General features: G+C 43.2%; 1 protein-coding gene across 2 annotated transcripts in view; it reads right to left on the reverse strand.

Moving 5' to 3' along the window:
* KIF24 (kinesin family member 24) overlaps positions 1-17,043 on the reverse strand; it is a 59,295-nt gene that overhangs the window by 13,472 nt on the left and 28,780 nt on the right. For both annotated transcript variants that reach the window (XM_004712374.2, XM_045289243.1), the window contains exons 6-9: positions 15,133-15,220; positions 8,496-8,617; positions 7,633-7,738; positions 1,086-1,157 (exon numbers count right to left, since the gene is read on the reverse strand). In XM_004712374.2, coding sequence (XP_004712431.2) covers positions 1,086-1,157; positions 7,633-7,738; positions 8,496-8,617; positions 15,133-15,220 — 388 coding nt within the window. The remainder of the gene's footprint in view (positions 1-1,085; positions 1,158-7,632; positions 7,739-8,495; positions 8,618-15,132; positions 15,221-17,043) is intronic.

Consider the following 17,043-nt stretch of genomic DNA (forward strand, 5'->3'; position numbering starts at 1 on the left):
TAACTTAAAAACATTTGTAATTGGAACATATTTTTTGAGGATGGAGAACCATAAAAACAACAACAGGACAGCCAATGTTAGAACCAGGACCCACTACCTAAGAGGGTCCCTGACTGAAATCATGTTTGAGAAGACCCACTCTAGCCCGAAGTCACCCATTCTGACTAGTTTCCATTCCATCTTTATCTTCATTACTACTCTCTAGATATAAAACCCAAAAGTAAATTCTGACTCATGGTGACTCTCTAGGGCAGGGTAGAACTGCCCCTGTGGGTTTCTAAGAATGCAACAATTTGTGGGAGTAGAAAGCCTCATCTTACTCCTGTGGAGCTGCCGGTGGTTTCAAACTGCTAACCTTAAGGTTAGCAGTCCAATTGATAACCACTAGGCCACCAGGACTTAGATATAGTCAATGTTAATTGCTTCTTCTGTATCCTCTGGACTTTTTCTATGTGGCTATATATAGCACTGCCATTGAGTCGACTCTGACTCATAACAGTGCTACAGGACAGTGTACAATAGCCCTTCTGGGATTTTAAAACTACATCTTTACAGGAGTAGACAGCCTCATCTTCCTCACACAGAGCAGAGGATGGGTTTGAACCACTGACCTTGCAGTTAGCAGCCCAATGCATAACCAACTATGCCAAATGTTTTAAAGTCACCAAGACAATCTCTTATTACATAGCTCTATAGCTTACTTTTCACATAACAATACATCTTAGCCATCTTTTCTGTCAGCAAATGTAGATAAAGATAGAAATATTATATTCTTCTTAACTGAAGTCATTATATTTTTTGGTCCTGAAACACTGGTCTAACTCTTAGAAGTAAGAAAGCCCCAAGTGCAGCTACAACACCAAGGTTTGGATGCACGGGAAATAATCAGAAAGGCCAGAAGAGGGCTGCAGCTCCTTCTTTAGCCAGAGAGGCAGCTATGTCCATGCCTGCTCTGCCCTGCAGGGGTCTCTTTTTCCTCCCTTTCCCTTTTCCTCACTACATCGAGCATTCTGCTAAAGGAACAAGTACACGCTGGGAAGAAATGAGTGAACTTCAACACACTCACCGCTCCTGTTTTACTGTACCTGAGTTAACTTGCTTTGCCTGAAGGGAGTGTGGGTGTGTTCCTGATCCAGGGCTCGAATACACTCCTTCAGCTGCAAGGGGCAGAAAAGAACAAACACATCAGATGTCATGCAGAGAGAGCAAAGTCCATCGGGAGCTTATTTTCTTTAAGTTACACTCAGGTAATTCTGCAGAAGAAAGTCAGCATGTCCTGGCTGCTTCCTGTTCACCAGACTGGGAAACTACCTAGATTAGGGCTCTGGCTGTAAACTGCAATGGTGAGGGAGAGATGAACAAGAGACCTGCACGGCTCGGGTGCGGGAACAAAAAGTATGTGTGGAGTATGGTACAAACGGACTGAACGGGGCAGGAGTAATTGTTGAAAGTCAGTTGGGAGGGATGTGCGAAATCACCTGGGACTACCTCTCATTGTAGAAATTAGGGACTGTGGCTCAAAACGAAAGGGGATGTCACTTTCTACTGGGCAGGGCTCCTCAACGTCAAGTGCTCACTGGGCATCAGAGGTGCCAGAAGAGCCCATTATAACACCTGCGGAGGCAGCATGCCCATCACAAGCAGCAGGAAGGGCAGCGTCAGGGTGGGAGACCCTCCCCTGTTCTTGCGTGGGCTGTGTCAGGCACCTTCCCCTGTTCCTGCGTCAGCTAAAAGTCAGTCAATGAAAAGGAAACAAGGGGAGAAGGGAGGACATTCGGAGGTGTCAGAGTTGAGAGTCCACCACGAATAGGTAATTAGCTTCGGGAGATTGTTGTGGCCATTCTTAGTGGCAGCCACAGAGGCCTGGTGCTGAATTCAAGGTACCTGCCCCCCATCACATCCTTTAGAAGACAAAGTATAAAGCACCCAGAAACTGAAGGGTATAAAAAGATACTAGTGAATTTTCCCCTGATTTTTTTAACAACTCAATCCAATATCCTCAGACTTCAGCACTAGAGGGGATAACAGGTGGCCAAGTGTTTGCTCCTGAGTTACACCTGCCCTTGGGGCCTCACTCTCCATGTGGCTCCTTACACGCTCCAGTCCAGCCCAGCCCAGGGGTGACCACCAACCGCTGCTGAATCAGAATGAAATGGACAAGAGAGTTTATAAAACACTGAGAGAGAACCCAGGAAAATACCAAAGAAACAAGGGACACCTTTTACACCTCGCAATACACAAGGTCTTTATTCTACTCTAGAAGTCCGTATTCCAGGCCCGTGTGCACGCCATGGCCCATCTGAGAAACACACAGCCCCAAAGGGTTTGTACGACTCCACACATCTTCCCAGGCCTCAGAGCTGATCCCTAGGCCACACTTTAGATGTCAGAAGGCCATCCACTTAATCTTTGTATAGAGTCCTAAAGCTATACAATAAGAAGGAAGTTTGCCTAGTTTACTTAACAGACCTGTTGTGAAGATGAAATTTATTCCTATATAGTAAATGCTCAAAATCGGTTGGTTCTGAAGCTGGTTGCAGGACTGGGGCAGGAAAAGTACAAGATGAGCCTGGACTATCTTGTAGCGTGAAAGAGCAAGGAGGTAAAAAATGTCATTTTTGTCAGATGCTATCATGTGAGTCCTGTCTCCTAGAACCTTAGCACAGCAGAAGGGCACGCTGCACAGCCTGTGCCACCCTCACAGCTGTCCCGCTGTTGCAGGAGCCAACTTGGAGGACTGCCAAGGGGCAAATTTGCGACAAGCCTGGCAACACAATAATGATACGCATAGCGTCCCTTCGGACAGAGCAGAACTTCCCTGTGGGCTTCTGAGGCTGTACATCTTTATGGGAACAGAAAGCCTCCTCTTCCTCCCGAGGGGGAGATGGAGACTGTGGTTAGCAGCCCAGTGAAGAACCACTACCCTACCAAGGCTCCTTAAAATAATGGTAGTAGTGGGTTATATAGTCAAAAAATAATAGTCATTTGCTAGTATAAATAAACAAAATTGGGAGGATAGGCTTTTCCTTACAACACGGTTCCAATGAATAAATGTAGATGGAATGAAGGGAATAGAAAATCAAAGAGGCAAACACCATGTAATAATAGTTCAAGCAAGAATCTTTAATGAATACTAAAATTAGTGAGCAAACACATGATAAAAATTTGTAACCATGGGGCAGGAGGAAAAAAACAGAAAAAGAGGAAAGAAGAAAAAAATTATATACACATGTAAACATATATGTGTACTTGTTTATGTATGTGTATATAAGGGGGTATCCCCCCAAAAAACAGGAAAAAGCTCGGCTGGGCGGAGCTTTTATAGTACACATTTTTCTTCCTAGGTGAGCACCCAGCAACTTTTTCGGAGTTAGTGCACCCAGTGGCGTAGCCTGGGAAGGTTCTCTCTGGTCACAGTGAATTTTTTCATAAGAGTAGTTTCACCTTGAACCTTGTTTTTGTAATGGCCGATTTAAGAGAACACAGTAAGGCTGTGAAATTTTGTGTCTTGCTCGGGAAAAATGCCACAGAAACTGTTGTGATGTTGAACACAGCTACAAGAACAGCACTATGGGAAAAACTCAAGTGTACCAGTAGTTTTCTTGTTTCAAAAAAGGTGAAATGTCGATTGATGACAAACCTCATTCTGGAGGTCTGCCAACATCCTGAATGGACAAAAATGTCAACTTGCAGTGCACTTGCTTTTCATTCCACCAGTCAGACAGTTAATCAAGCTTTTGATATAGAGGTTCTGAAAGGATTGTGTAACAGTGTGCGACAAAAAAGGCCTCATTTGTGGCAGATGGTGGACTGGTTTTTGCCACCACAACAATGCACCTGCTCATGCAGCCATCTCAGTGCACCAGTTTTTGGCAAAAACAGCATGCCCCTCTTGCCCCGTGCACCTTATTCAACTGACCTTGGTCTGTGCAACTTCTTTGTTTCCTCCAATGAAGAAGGTCATAAAAGGACAGCAATTTGATGATGTAAAAGAGATGAAGACAAAATGAGGGAGGTGCTGTCAGCTATCCAAAAAGATGAGTTTGAAAATGTTTCCAAGAATGGAATCGCTGATTTGACAAATGTATTCAGTGTAATGGAGAGTACTTTGAAGGTGATGTGATTGTTTTATAAAAAAATTTAAATACATAGCTTTGAAAAAAATGTTTTTTTGGGGGTACACCCTCATATATGCAAATACAACAAGGAAGCAGATGGACTTTGGGCCTCTACTTAAATCTTACTTAAGTACAATTATGGTTTGTTCTAATATGGCATTGTATGATATTCACCTTTCTGACAAGATTACTGAAGACAAAATGGGTGCATAAGCAAATATGGTAAAGAAAGCTGATGGTGCCCGGCTATTAAAAGATACATCGTCTGGGGTCTTAAAGGCTTGTAGTTGAACAAGCAGCCATCTGGCATGGAAGCAACAAAGCCCACATGGAAGAAGCACACCAGCCTGGGAGATCATGAGGTGTCGAAGGGAAAGGTATCAGTTCAAAATCAAGCAACCAAATCTGTGTGAAGGGCGTGGATGTAGTGGAGGCCCAAACCCACCTGGTGTGATAATTGGTAGTCCCTCTCAGAAGGGCCTCAAGGAAGGGATGATAAATCCAGAGTGTGGAATAGCACTGATGAAACACATAACCATCCTCTAGTTCTTTAATATTTCCTCTCCTTACTACTATGGTTTTTATTTGTTTTACCTCATTAATCATCTTAGATTTGAGTAAATTTGTATATTTTTGTATTTAAGATCATTTGATACATGAAAACCAAGATAGATAACCCTTCAGTAACAGTAGTACTGGTTCCTTGAGGGGAAGAGAGGGGGAAGGGAGAAATAGGGAGCTGATAGCCTAGATGACTATAAAACCCCACTCAATGGGATTGAACAATAGAATTGCATGTGAATGGATATATTGGATGTGTAAGATATGGCAACTAAAAGGGTCCCTGGGGGATAGGGTGGGGGTGGGAGGGGATAAAGGGGAGCTATTATTAAGGAGTTCAAGAAGAAAGAAAACATTTTGAAACTGGTTGTGGTAGCAATTGTACAATACGGCTTGCGGTGATGGAACTATGGAATGTTATGGCATCTGTAAGGGCTCCAATAAAAGGATTGAAAACAAACAAACCTAAATGCATTCTCCAAGAAATGGTGGACACTAACTACAATAATCTATTCTGTTTAAATTTGCAAATAAGTGCCAATTTTTAAACTTTTAATAAAAAAAATTATAGCCTCAAAATATCTTCCCATAAGATACTTAAAAATCACTTTAAATGGAGAAGCCTGGTAGATACCACCATAACAGAGTGATCAAATCAAATTATCACCACCAGTGATAAAATAGGACATCCTATACCACTTGGTGGGACACGCAGAGAATGCTAAAAACACACAAACTCAATCTAATCAAGAGAGAACATCACACAAACCTAAATTCAAGAACCTTCTGCAAAATAACTGGCCAGTACTCTTCAATGATGCCAAGATCACGAATGACAAAAACTGAGGAGACTCCAGAGACACAGCAAATGAGATCAGAAGTGGAACTTGGACCCAAGTGATCAAGGGGACTGCTGGTGAAATTTAAATAGGGTCTGTAGGATTAAGTAACAGTATATGCCAATGTGAATTTCCTGACTGATGTCGCTGTGCAATGTTATGTTAAATATTAATATTAGGGAATGTTAAGTTTTGGGAATGAAAATCAAAATTGTTAGGAATGAAAATAAAAATTGTACTATTTGGGGAAATTTTTTAATAAATCTAAATTAAAAACAGTAATAATGATAATAAGAATAATAAAAGTGCTGACTCCCTTTTTTGCCTCTCATTCTCTCACTCATTTCCACGAGGCCTGACAAAATGTGCCTAGTTAGGACTTCAGTTCTGATCAAGAAGACAGAATCAAAGCGGAGGGGTCAAAGGCAGCACCATGTGCTCATACAAAGAGATGAGGACGATCTCTCTCCCTCTGACCACAGCATGATCTCCAGTATGTTGTTTAGCTACAAGAAGCCAGGTGCAGAATAGTTTGTATAGTATGTTACCTTTTTCCTCCTCTGAGAAAAGAGGTGAATATAAGTAAATAAAATGAACTTAGAAAATTTAGGATTCAGGATTAGAAAATGATTAATTGGAATTGGCTCAATGGCAGTGGTTTAAGAGGAGGAAGAATTCCCTGGGTGACTTGGCAGGCTTTGTGTCAACTTGGTTGAGCCAGGACTATCAGGGGTTTGGCAACTCCATGATGGGCTCTGGCATAGCGATGTCTCCATAGGGGTGTGGCCTCCTTGATATTTAAGTAGGTGCTGGGGAGAGTTTCACACATCTTGCTGGCCAGATCCCACATCTGTCACATCAGGTCCACCATATTGTTTGCCAGCCCTGGGAGCTATCAATGTCTTACTCTATTGCCTGCCCACTCTGGGAGCCATTAGAGACTGCTGACTTTAGATTCCTTTGACTCTGCCAGGCCTGACCTGCTGATATCCACCAGCGCTTCACGTTCCTGCTGCCTATTCAGTTAGCTCTGGCAGCTACAGAGCTCTGCAAGAGCCTCCAGCTTCACATCTAGCCAACAGACTTGAACCAGACTGGGCGTACCCACTTTACAATGATGTGGGCCATTTTTCTTGATATAAACTTCTCTCTTTTTATACCTATTTAAGCATCACCAGTTTTGCTTCTCTAGAAAACCAGAGAGGCAAAAATGGTTATGTGCTTGTCTACCAGCTGAAGGTTGGCTGTCTGAGCCCATCCAGAAGTGCCTCAAAAGACTGACCTGGAGATCAGGCCTTGAAAGCCCTATAGATCAGTTCTCCTCTGCACTGCTAGGTGCAGAACAGTGTTTATGTTACCCTTTTTCCCCTCCATGGGTCATCATGAGTTAGAATCAACTGAACAGCAATGAATAACAGCAGCAACAAGGTAAATTAGGTAGCAGGGTGGAGGGCACAGGGGTGGAGACTAGACTTCACTATTGTGGTTTTTTTCCCCCTCATAATTTTAACTTTAGAACTTTAGAACTATGTAGGTGATTTAAACAACCACACAAGTCAAAATTAAGAAAGCAAAAATTCTTAAAAACCACCAAAATCAAGCAAGTGAACCAAACTGAATATGAATTTGGTAGGCTTTAAACACAAAGAGAGAATGATTTCAAGAGATACTGTAACAAAGTATTATGACTGAACATTCCTAGTGAGACACTTTTAAAGGTTAAAAAAAAAGAAATCATAAGCTTAGTTCCTGAACCTAGTGACAGGTACAGGGGAGATCATTATACTGTTTGTTCTATTTTACTATGTTTGAAAATTGATAAAGTTTCAGAACTTGGAGAGAGGCGAGATTAATTTCCCCAAGCTAACTGTTCAGCAACTGCAGAAATACTTCTGTTCCTAATTGGCAGGGATTGACCAAAGAGGAGGCAGGCCAAGAGGGAAGAGTTGCTGAGTCTGATGGGGCAGCTGTCTCTACCCCTGGAATTCCCCTGCCTGATAAGAGCATGTCTGCTGCTCTTCAGATTCCACTCCACCTTCCCAGATACGGCTCACGGAAAGGAGGGCAAACGCAGTCAGCAAACATTGCTGGATTAAAGCTCTGGAACCACTTACAGCCAGCAGACTCTGGTTTATTTCTGCACCTTCCATCTTGGTCTGTCGGTCTGCATCCCTAGCATCTGCTGCTCTTTCACTGCCAGCCAGGTCAATAAAAGAGATCCTAGAGAAAGAGACACAGCAGGGATGTCTTCTTAACGTCTCTGCTTTATTTTTACTTCAGGCAGCATTTTGTGATGAGCCCATCCCCAGGAAAGACATTACTGTCAGCTTTACAAAATGTTGCCTTGCCAGCTGCTGCTGGCACCTGTCACTCAAATGGCATGTCTGCTCATTTTAACTATTTGTGAGAAACTATGCCTGAAATTAATAAAATACTCTTTCCATGAGCCTAAATGGACACAATGCAAAACACTTAGGTGACTACTTAGATAATTAAACAGAAACACTTTTGTGGGCTGCTTTCCGGTTAAAAAAAAAAAAAAGGCTCATTACTCAGAGGTGAGATCGGCTCATCCATCAGAGTGGCAGAGAGTTTGCTAAGTTCGCACCAGAGAAGCAATGGATGTACCCAATTGTCCTATGCCTTCTTTCAAGAGGGATGGATTAATTTTCCCTTTTTTTGGTCTGTAAGCTCTCAGAGATGGATTCCGGCTGTTCCTTTGCTGATACTGTGCTTCAAGTTAGAAGCAATCAATGTCCCTTTTAATAACTTAGGGTTGGCCAACAATAGGTCATTACTTCATGGTTAATCAACGGATGGCACTTTAGTGCGATGATTTATTTCAGGGCTAACAACTCTACTCTGTGCCCCTGCGATGAAAGGCTCCATGGCCGGGGGTCCTGTTGTTGGTAACGCATATGTCAAAGTCACCTTAGACAAAGGAAGGCAATGCAGTGCCATGCACATTTGAGCTCACCTGCCAAACGTCCTCTTGGCTGAATCCTTGATCTGAATTTGGATGATAGCATGGGAGCGGGAGGAATCTGCATTGACTCCGGTGGCCCCAGTGCTCCGCTCCTTGCTGCCCTTCAAGATCACCTGAAAATAAAATCTAGAGGGTGACTTCCTCAAGGTACAAGCACAGCCCCGTGGCTCCTAAGAGTTGGCGCCCAGACATATACTAGCTTTGTCAGTTTTCCCCCACCATGTGCCAGTTGCCCAAACACTAAATCACACAGAGAGCGGGCCCAGTGGCAAGTGAAACAATGTGGAATAAATACCAATCTTGGGGGAGAATACCGCATAGCTAAGAAGCTAATTTACTTCTTGATCTCTTGTGCTCTTTTTAATATCTTTGATGGATTTAGCCCGACTAAAATCCCCAGAGCATAACTCAGCTCCGAAACGAGGTCTCATAATACCCATCTATCTTAGTAACTGAAGCAGAGGATAGAAAGGTGCATTGTGGAATGACAGATCGCACCTACCTGTTCCAGCAGGAGGCCGTCATAAAGGAGGCTAGATGTGATGTGTGGTGAGTTACTGGGAATGGTATGAGCCCATGATTTCCCTTGGGACCAGTCCCCACGAAGGGGAGAAAAGACTAACTGGGATCCCTGTGGCCACAAAGGAATGGGTGGGATGGGGGTGTGAGGCTTCAAGATAGCCTCTGAAATCAGCCATGCATAAATGTGTTGCCCTAATTCTGCACAGTGAAAAGAATGTGGAATATTGAGAGTCTACTATTGAGGAAAAAAGGGCCAATGATTGTATGACAGACAAGAATCCCGATTCCGAATCAGGCAAGTGTGGTGAGTGAACCAGTCTCTGTAAAGGCAGGCCATCCTGGAGCTGCACTGGTAGAGCCAAGCAACAGAACAGCAGGGCCAGGGGGACACTTCCTGGAGGAAGGCTAGTGCCAGAAGCACATGCCGCTAACTCATGACTGAGTGTGTCTGAGGATGATCTGTGAGGGTGACACCTGAAGGTGACCCTGAGCAAACACATGGTGATACTGAGTGAGCATCAGCCGTAACACCTGACAGTGAGAGGGTGACACCTGAGTTAGCAAGTACTTCTGTTTCAAGCCAATCAATGTGTACGAGGGTAACTTTGTCTGAGATCCATAATTTATCCTCACTTTCCACCGTGATCCCAGCTAGTCTCCGTCTTGCACAACATCAGATGTACTGGATGTAGGCAGGGTGCCAATGGTGAAGAGACAGATGGTGTCTCCAAGACCTGCATGTTGACTAACAAGAAACTTGTGTTTCTTTCTCTTTTAAAATGTTTTTTTACTTTCTTTCTTCTGTGTTTCTTAGGAAACATAGTTTATGAGTGGATAGTTCCATAAACTTTTCCAGGGTAAAGAAGTTGCCTGCCACCAGTCTGCCCATTAGCACATTAGGGCCCAGAGTGAAGGGGAAGGGATTTATCTTAATTGTTGCCCTTTGCCCAATCAATTGGACTAATCTCTTGGGACCAACCGCTTCATGAAGGTCAGAAATATGCGAGGGCCATAAGGAATAGGGATGTGCAGAAGCAATCCTCAGAATTCCACATTAGCGGGAGCTCTGCCAGTAAGAATGGGAGACACACACACACATACACACACACATACACACACACAAAAGGAGCCACTTCAACATGTCCCACACTTCTGTCTGCTGTCCACCACAAGGGGGGTCCTTCACTTGCAGGTGACAATCTAAAACAACCACACTCAGGGCTACTTCATTTCGAATCCCAGAACTAAAGAAATCTGAGAATCGCCTAACCATGAGGAAAATTTATTTATCTATTTGTTCCAGGAGAAAGCAGCTTTCAGAAAGCCAAAGACTCATACCAATGGTAAATCACCTTGCCATTTCACACACGTGTCCCAACTCTTAGTTTTGAAAAAGTATCAAGAAAATGTCCCACAAACTCCTCTTTTTGACATTTAAATAGCCTTAAAACACTTAACTTTCAAAGCAATCTACATGGTCATAAAAGTAAATTCTTTCAGTAACATAAAAACACTATTTTTTACTATTTTAAGAGAAATTCTCTCTATACTAGACATGAGGTGGTATAACACAAAAGGTGTTCGCGGGTTTCAGAGGAAGTCAGTTTGGGCTGGCATTCTGGCTTTGCCAGCCTTCACTACAAGGCCCCTGCTGGCCCTTAGTGTTAGCTTTAGTTTTCTCATGTGCAGGATGATGTTGACAAAAGTTACCACATCATGATTCTGACATGATTAAATGGAACGACATTTGCAAAAGCCCCTTGGTGTGGTGTTTGCTGGGGAGGGAGCTCTCAATAAGCAGTTGCGATTACTATTAGAGCACCGTGAGAAGGGGGTAGAGGCCTGGGAGTGTGGCTGGGGTGGGGGAATGGGAGAGGAGAGAGACTAACTCTGGGCCCCTGAGGCATTTCTACAATGCTAAATTCAGTTGTCCTCTGTGGTTCCTTGAGTTTGGGCCAAAGGCTCCCTGAGAGATGTGTTGTAAGACTGTTGTACAGGCAGGGCTGTCAAATACCTAGCCTGACGTCCTTAACGTGCTCTCCCTTTCTCTGTCCAGGAGGGCTGGATGAGAGACACAGTGGAGTGCTATGAGGGCTACCCATTAGAATCACCTGGGGAGCTTTACCAGCAACTCCTTGTGAGAATGTAAAATAGTACAACAACTTCTTAAAATGTCTATGACCCAGCAATTCTACTCTGTGTTCATTCCCAAGAGAAGTGAACACATACATCCACACAAAAACTTGTATGCAAGTGTTTACACAGTATTCATAATAAACAAGTAGACACAACCCAAATGTCCACTGACCGATAAATGGATAAACAAAGGGTGGAATAGCCAGACAATAGAGTAGGATTCAAGTACAAAAAAGAAGGTACTGCTAGATGCTACAGCTACAACATGTATGAAACCTCAAAAACATGCAAAGAGAAAGCAGCCGTCACACAGGACGACATCATGATGCCATGTCCAGAACAGGCACATCCAGGAGACGGAACGCATATGAGTAATTGTCAGGGCCGGGGGAGGGGCAAAGAAAGAGTACCTACAAATGGGTTCTTCTTGGGGTGATAAAATGTTTTCAATTAGACAGACAGGTGAGGGCTGCACACGTTGTGAAAATATTTAGAAAAATCACTGGATTGTATGCTTTAAAACGCTGGGCATCATGGTATATGAACTCTACCTCCACTTAAGATAATAATAGTAAACCGTGCCTGGGCTGCACCCTGGGAGACTCTGATTTAATTGGTCTGAAGAGACCGCAGACAACCAAGGACATTATGACACGACTGGAAAGACAAGCCACAGACTGAGCGACATGCCACGACAGAAGTACATGACACAATACTCACTGCTGGAATACTGGTTCCCTACAAATCAATAAAGAAAAAGACAACGCCCAAATGAAGAAAAGCAGCTTTCCCAAATTGTCAATGAGAAATACAGCACTTCCCAAAAGAGGAAATCCACTCTATCATCGAAAAATATGAAAAAAATAGTCCATTGCAATCTCAATCAGGAAAATGCAAATTAAAACCACAATGAGGTATAATTAAACACCTCCAGAAGTCTACCAATGGAAGGGATGGTGAAGATGAAAAGCCATGGGATTGTTCACATGCTGCTCATGGGCCTGTCCACTGCTCTGGAAAACAGCTGGCGCTGTGTCATCAAGCTAAAGAACACATGCCCTCCGGCCCACTAATTCCACGGCTAGGTATCTGTCCTCCAGAACTCAGTGCTTTTGGACTGAGATCGTGTGTTGCAACAGTCACAGCTGGTCATAACTTTGTCCCAAATGAAAACCTCAGATGTCCATTAACAGAATGAATACATAAATTGTGCTAAATTCATATATGGCATATTATACAGCAAAATTTTAATGTGTAAAACTGCACCTTTATATGTAAAAAACATAAATAGAAATCAAAATCTTCATGTTGAACAAGGAAAGCAGGACATAACAGACACACACAGAGTCTGATTCTATTCTTAGTCTGTTCAAAAACAGGCAAACAATCAGCTTAGAGTTGACTCTTGTGGTAGTTACATAATCTGTTGTCAATTTGAGACATAAGAGTGAAGGGAAGTTTAGCCTGTCGATCAGGTCACAGCGTGACCTCATTTGGAGGCGCTAGGAGATAAATAGCTTTCTGGAGGTGGGACACACACATTCCCTGCCAGACATTCCTGTTGAGAAGACACATGGTGCTAAGCTACAGCCCTGGAGCTGGAGGAACCACATGGAGACCCCTGCTAGCGCTGAGATGCTTCTACTGCCACTGGATCCACAAGACTTTCACCCACTGGTCTGTGATCTTCCTGCATTCAGTGTCATTGCATGTGTTAAATTGAGTCTGAAGAGGAATTTATAGATGTGTATTGGACATATGGGCTAAAATCAGATTTAAGGACTTAATCTGGACTGGGCTGGGATGTTTTCACAACACTCAATTGCTCTTATATATAAAGCTGTCTTTTTTAAAAAAAATCATTTTATTGGGGGCTCATACAACTCTTATCACAATCCATACATCAATTGTGTCAATCACATTTGTACATTCATTGCCCTCATCATTCTCAAAATAAACCCTTGGTATCAGCTCCTCATTTCCCCCCCTCCCTCCCCTCTCCTCCTTTCCTCAAGAACCCTTTATAATTTATAAATTATTATTATTTTGTCATGGCTTCAACTGTCCAATGTGTCCCTTCACCCAATTTTCTGTTGTCCATTCCCCAGGGAGGATATTATATGTAGATCCTTATAATTGGTTCCCCCTGTCCACCCCACCCTCCCGGTATCGCCAATCTCACCACTGGTCCTGAAGGGATCATCTGTCCTGGATTCCCTGTGTTTCCAGTTCCTATCTGTACCAGTGTACATCCTCTGGTCTACCCAGATTTGTAAGGTAGAAATGGGATCATGATAGTGGGGGGGAGGAAGCACTTAAGAATTAGAGGAAAGTTGTATGTTTCATTGTTGCTACACTGTACCCTGACTGGCTCGTCTCCTACCCGTGATCCTTCTGTCAGGGGATGTCCTGTTACTTACAGATGGGCTTTGGGTCTCCACTCTGCACTCCCTCTCATTTACAATGATATGATTTTTTGTCCTTTGATGCCTGATACCTGATCCCTTCGACACCTTGTGGTCACACAGGCTGGTGTGCTTCTTCCATGTGAGCTTTGTTGCTTTTGAGCTAGATGGCCAAAGCTCTTTCTTTTACACATGAGTGTCAATGAATTTGTTCCTCTAGTCAACCCAGCTTAACACAACTCTACAGGTGGTAAACCTATAACGAAGAAAAGGAAGCGACAAGCCTGAAAGTCGGAGGGCATGATGGGGTCACACAAGGGACTTACGAGATGCTGCAAAGTTCTGGGCTTTAAAAAAAAAAAAATCTCAGTGGTTATATTATACATGCATAGATTTATGCACTTTTTGGTATAGTGCCATTTTTTCACAATAAAGAAGGCAACACTTTTTTTTTAAAGGAAGGGAAAAGCTCCCCAGGATCTAAAGTATATCCAGGGTAGAGTACCAGTGCATGCAAGGAAGGTTCATCAGAAAGCTCTTTGTACAAAAGCTAATAAATGCCTGGAACAGGAAAAAATCACAATCTATACTGCTAGCCGTGGACAGTTCAGCGGGGAGTAAGGGGGCCTTTTACTTTTAATATTCTTTATATGATTCTGTACTATTTCAATTTTAACTATGAGCATGTATAGTATTACTCTTGTTACCAAAATAAAGGAATGCATTTTAATAAGCTATTTTTAAAAGTCTTTGAATGGTACACACACACACATAAATAAATAAATAAATAAATAGAATTCCTTGCCTCAAAATAAAGGAACTGGCTCGGGTTCAGGAATAGGGTGTTTCTCATCGTGCCCTTTGAATTTTAAACCCATGTGAAAATATTACCTATTAAAAATGTTTGTTTAACAATGAGCAAGGAAGATGGTCTAAAATGGATTGTGATAATGATTTTACAACTCTTCTTGATATAACTGAACTATTGAATTGGATGATATGTAAATGGAATACCAATAAGTGTTTAAAAAAAAAAAGTTTGTTTAAAATAAGCAGAATTTTCCCAACCAATTTTTTCCGAGAGCCATTGCCATAGGAACACATGAAACTGGCCCAAGAGAACCTCCTTATACACTTGGTTCTCCCAGAAGGTACGGGAGGTCTGACCCCATGGTCCTGAGACATGAACCATGAAGAGAAACAAGCCATGATCTCAGAAGTGGATCCCCATTTTACAAAGAACAGGTATGTGCTAGTCATTGCCCTCAGCCTAAACTGGGAGTTCATCATACTTCGTAAGCTAGCAGAACAAACTCTCTCTACTCCAGCTGCCATCTCACTGCCATCGAGTCACTACCAATTCAAAGCCACCCTACAGGTCCGGAAAGAACTGGTCCTGAGAGTTTCTGAGACTGTACGATGGAAGCAGAAAGCCTGTCTTTCTCCTGAGGAGAGAAGGGTGGTTTTGAACTGCTGACCTGGCAGCTATCACTGCAAATCATAACCAGTATGCCACCAGGGCTCCTTCAGCTGCTATAGCGGGGGAGTAAAGAATAAAGTGTTACCTCTAACAGGAGCTCCACACTATCCACCTGAAGCTCTCTCAGTCCCACGATCTGTACCACGTGCTTGCTATCTTCTCTTGCGAAGAGCCTACAAATACAAGAACACTTTGATACCGTGGTGTAATTTTTGCTTCCCCAGAAACCATGCCACCACATCCGCATCAAGCACTAGTTTTACTGTTTGGGTGGGATGGACACACACGCCCCACCTCTTGCACCATTCCCCTGGTTCTAGGGGCACAGTATCTGCTTTGTAAGCATATGTGTAATCAGCATATTTAGCTAAATGCAAAGAATGAGCACATGACCCAGACCTCAAACAATCAGTAGTGATGTATTCCTGACCAGCGATTGGTTCTGCTGATCCAATCAAAATGAAATCCTGGATCCTACCAACTCTTTGGGAGAGAGGGCTCTATCTTTCTGGTAGCGAAAGCATGTGGCCTCAGGGGAAGGCCTTTTGCATCTATAAAGATAGCCAGTTTAAGAATGACCTTAACTCCATAGGAGGTAGAGCAGAGGGAGGCAAAGGGCAGGTTCTTGAACATCACTGAATTGCTAGGGTAAACTGAGCCTAAAGCCTGGTGGTTGTCTAAGCTTAAGCCAGTGTAAGATTTGTTTGTTTGTTTAACTTGACATAGGGAGCAAGGAAGAGCTGGTGCTACAACTGAATGCCTTAAAGTAATGAATGGTAATGGTCTACCAAAGCAAAAACCCACTGAAGTCAGGTTGATTCTGACTCACAGTGACTCTATAGGGCAGTATAGAATTTCCCCATTAAGTTTCCAATGCGGCACATCTTTGTGGAAGACAATGGAGCAGGGGATGAGTTTGAACCCTTAACAACTGTGCCACAAGGGCTCCTCTCTATTGGCCCCATCATCAAGTCAGATATGCTGGTAGGCAATGAAGCTAGGATTGCCACCCCACCCCTCTTAATAAGCTAGTGATTAAGGTTAACACTCCATAGGCAAAGAAAAAAACTCTTTCCTTTATTTTGTTTCCCAAGTCTGTACTTCACTTTAAGTCTATGATTCCAAAGGGTTGGAAGGAAACAGCCTCAACAATGCACACAAACTCTCAGAAAACAATGCTACTAGAACAGCCAGGACCCTAGAATATAAGAAAAGTCTAGCTTTCAGAACCCTCATGTCACTGTGGAACATACTTCCCAAGCCCTCTACTCTGAGCTCACCACAGGAAGCCTTCTAACAGACAGACTAAGATGCACTGCTAAAATTTCAATCCTGCTAGCGATGAGTGTATTACCATCAGTTTTTATGCAAGGACATAAAACACAGCATCTACTTTTCAAAGTTAATTTGAAGATTCTGGCTTTCAGTTTAAGAGGTGATTCAGCAGTTACATACCCGTCCACCTCCGTGGAAACCCCACTATTATTATTGAACACACATTTTTTTAAGTGGGGCCCTAATGGGGGAGTTGGGGATAGGAAGAGAAGCTGTGAGGTAAAGTCGGGCCTCAACACCATCCCGGGTAGGAAAAAGTAGGCAGCTCTGCACCAAAGCAGTTCCAGAGTAGCACCTGCCCTTAGTGGGCAGTTGTTGGACCAGGACTGTGCCCCGAGTACCTGCACAGTCTCTGAGATGCGGCAAACCCACAGCCTTGCTCTTGCTGGAAAGGTTCACCATGGCCTACTGAAACCTACTTTCCACAGGCTTTAGTTTTACGACTCAACCTTAGAGCTCTCCCTGCCCCTAAGTCTGCCCATCATTCCAGTGCTTCTCTGGAGCACCTGGAACTTGTACATGCTTTTGGAGAGCTCCAGAGAGGGTGGAACATCTTTACCGAGTGGCTAGTTTCACCATGCTCAGCCTCAACTAGTTCCTTTCTGCTTAGTATGGCTATTCCTGCCATGTCTGTTAATTCTGTCATGACCACCTTTTATCC

Source organism: Echinops telfairi, unplaced genomic scaffold (assembly GCF_000313985.2).
Source record: "Echinops telfairi isolate 266 unplaced genomic scaffold, ASM31398v2 ScPeMD7_25;HRSCAF=90, whole genome shotgun sequence".
Classification (NCBI taxonomy): domain Eukaryota; kingdom Metazoa; phylum Chordata; class Mammalia; order Afrosoricida; family Tenrecidae; genus Echinops; species Echinops telfairi.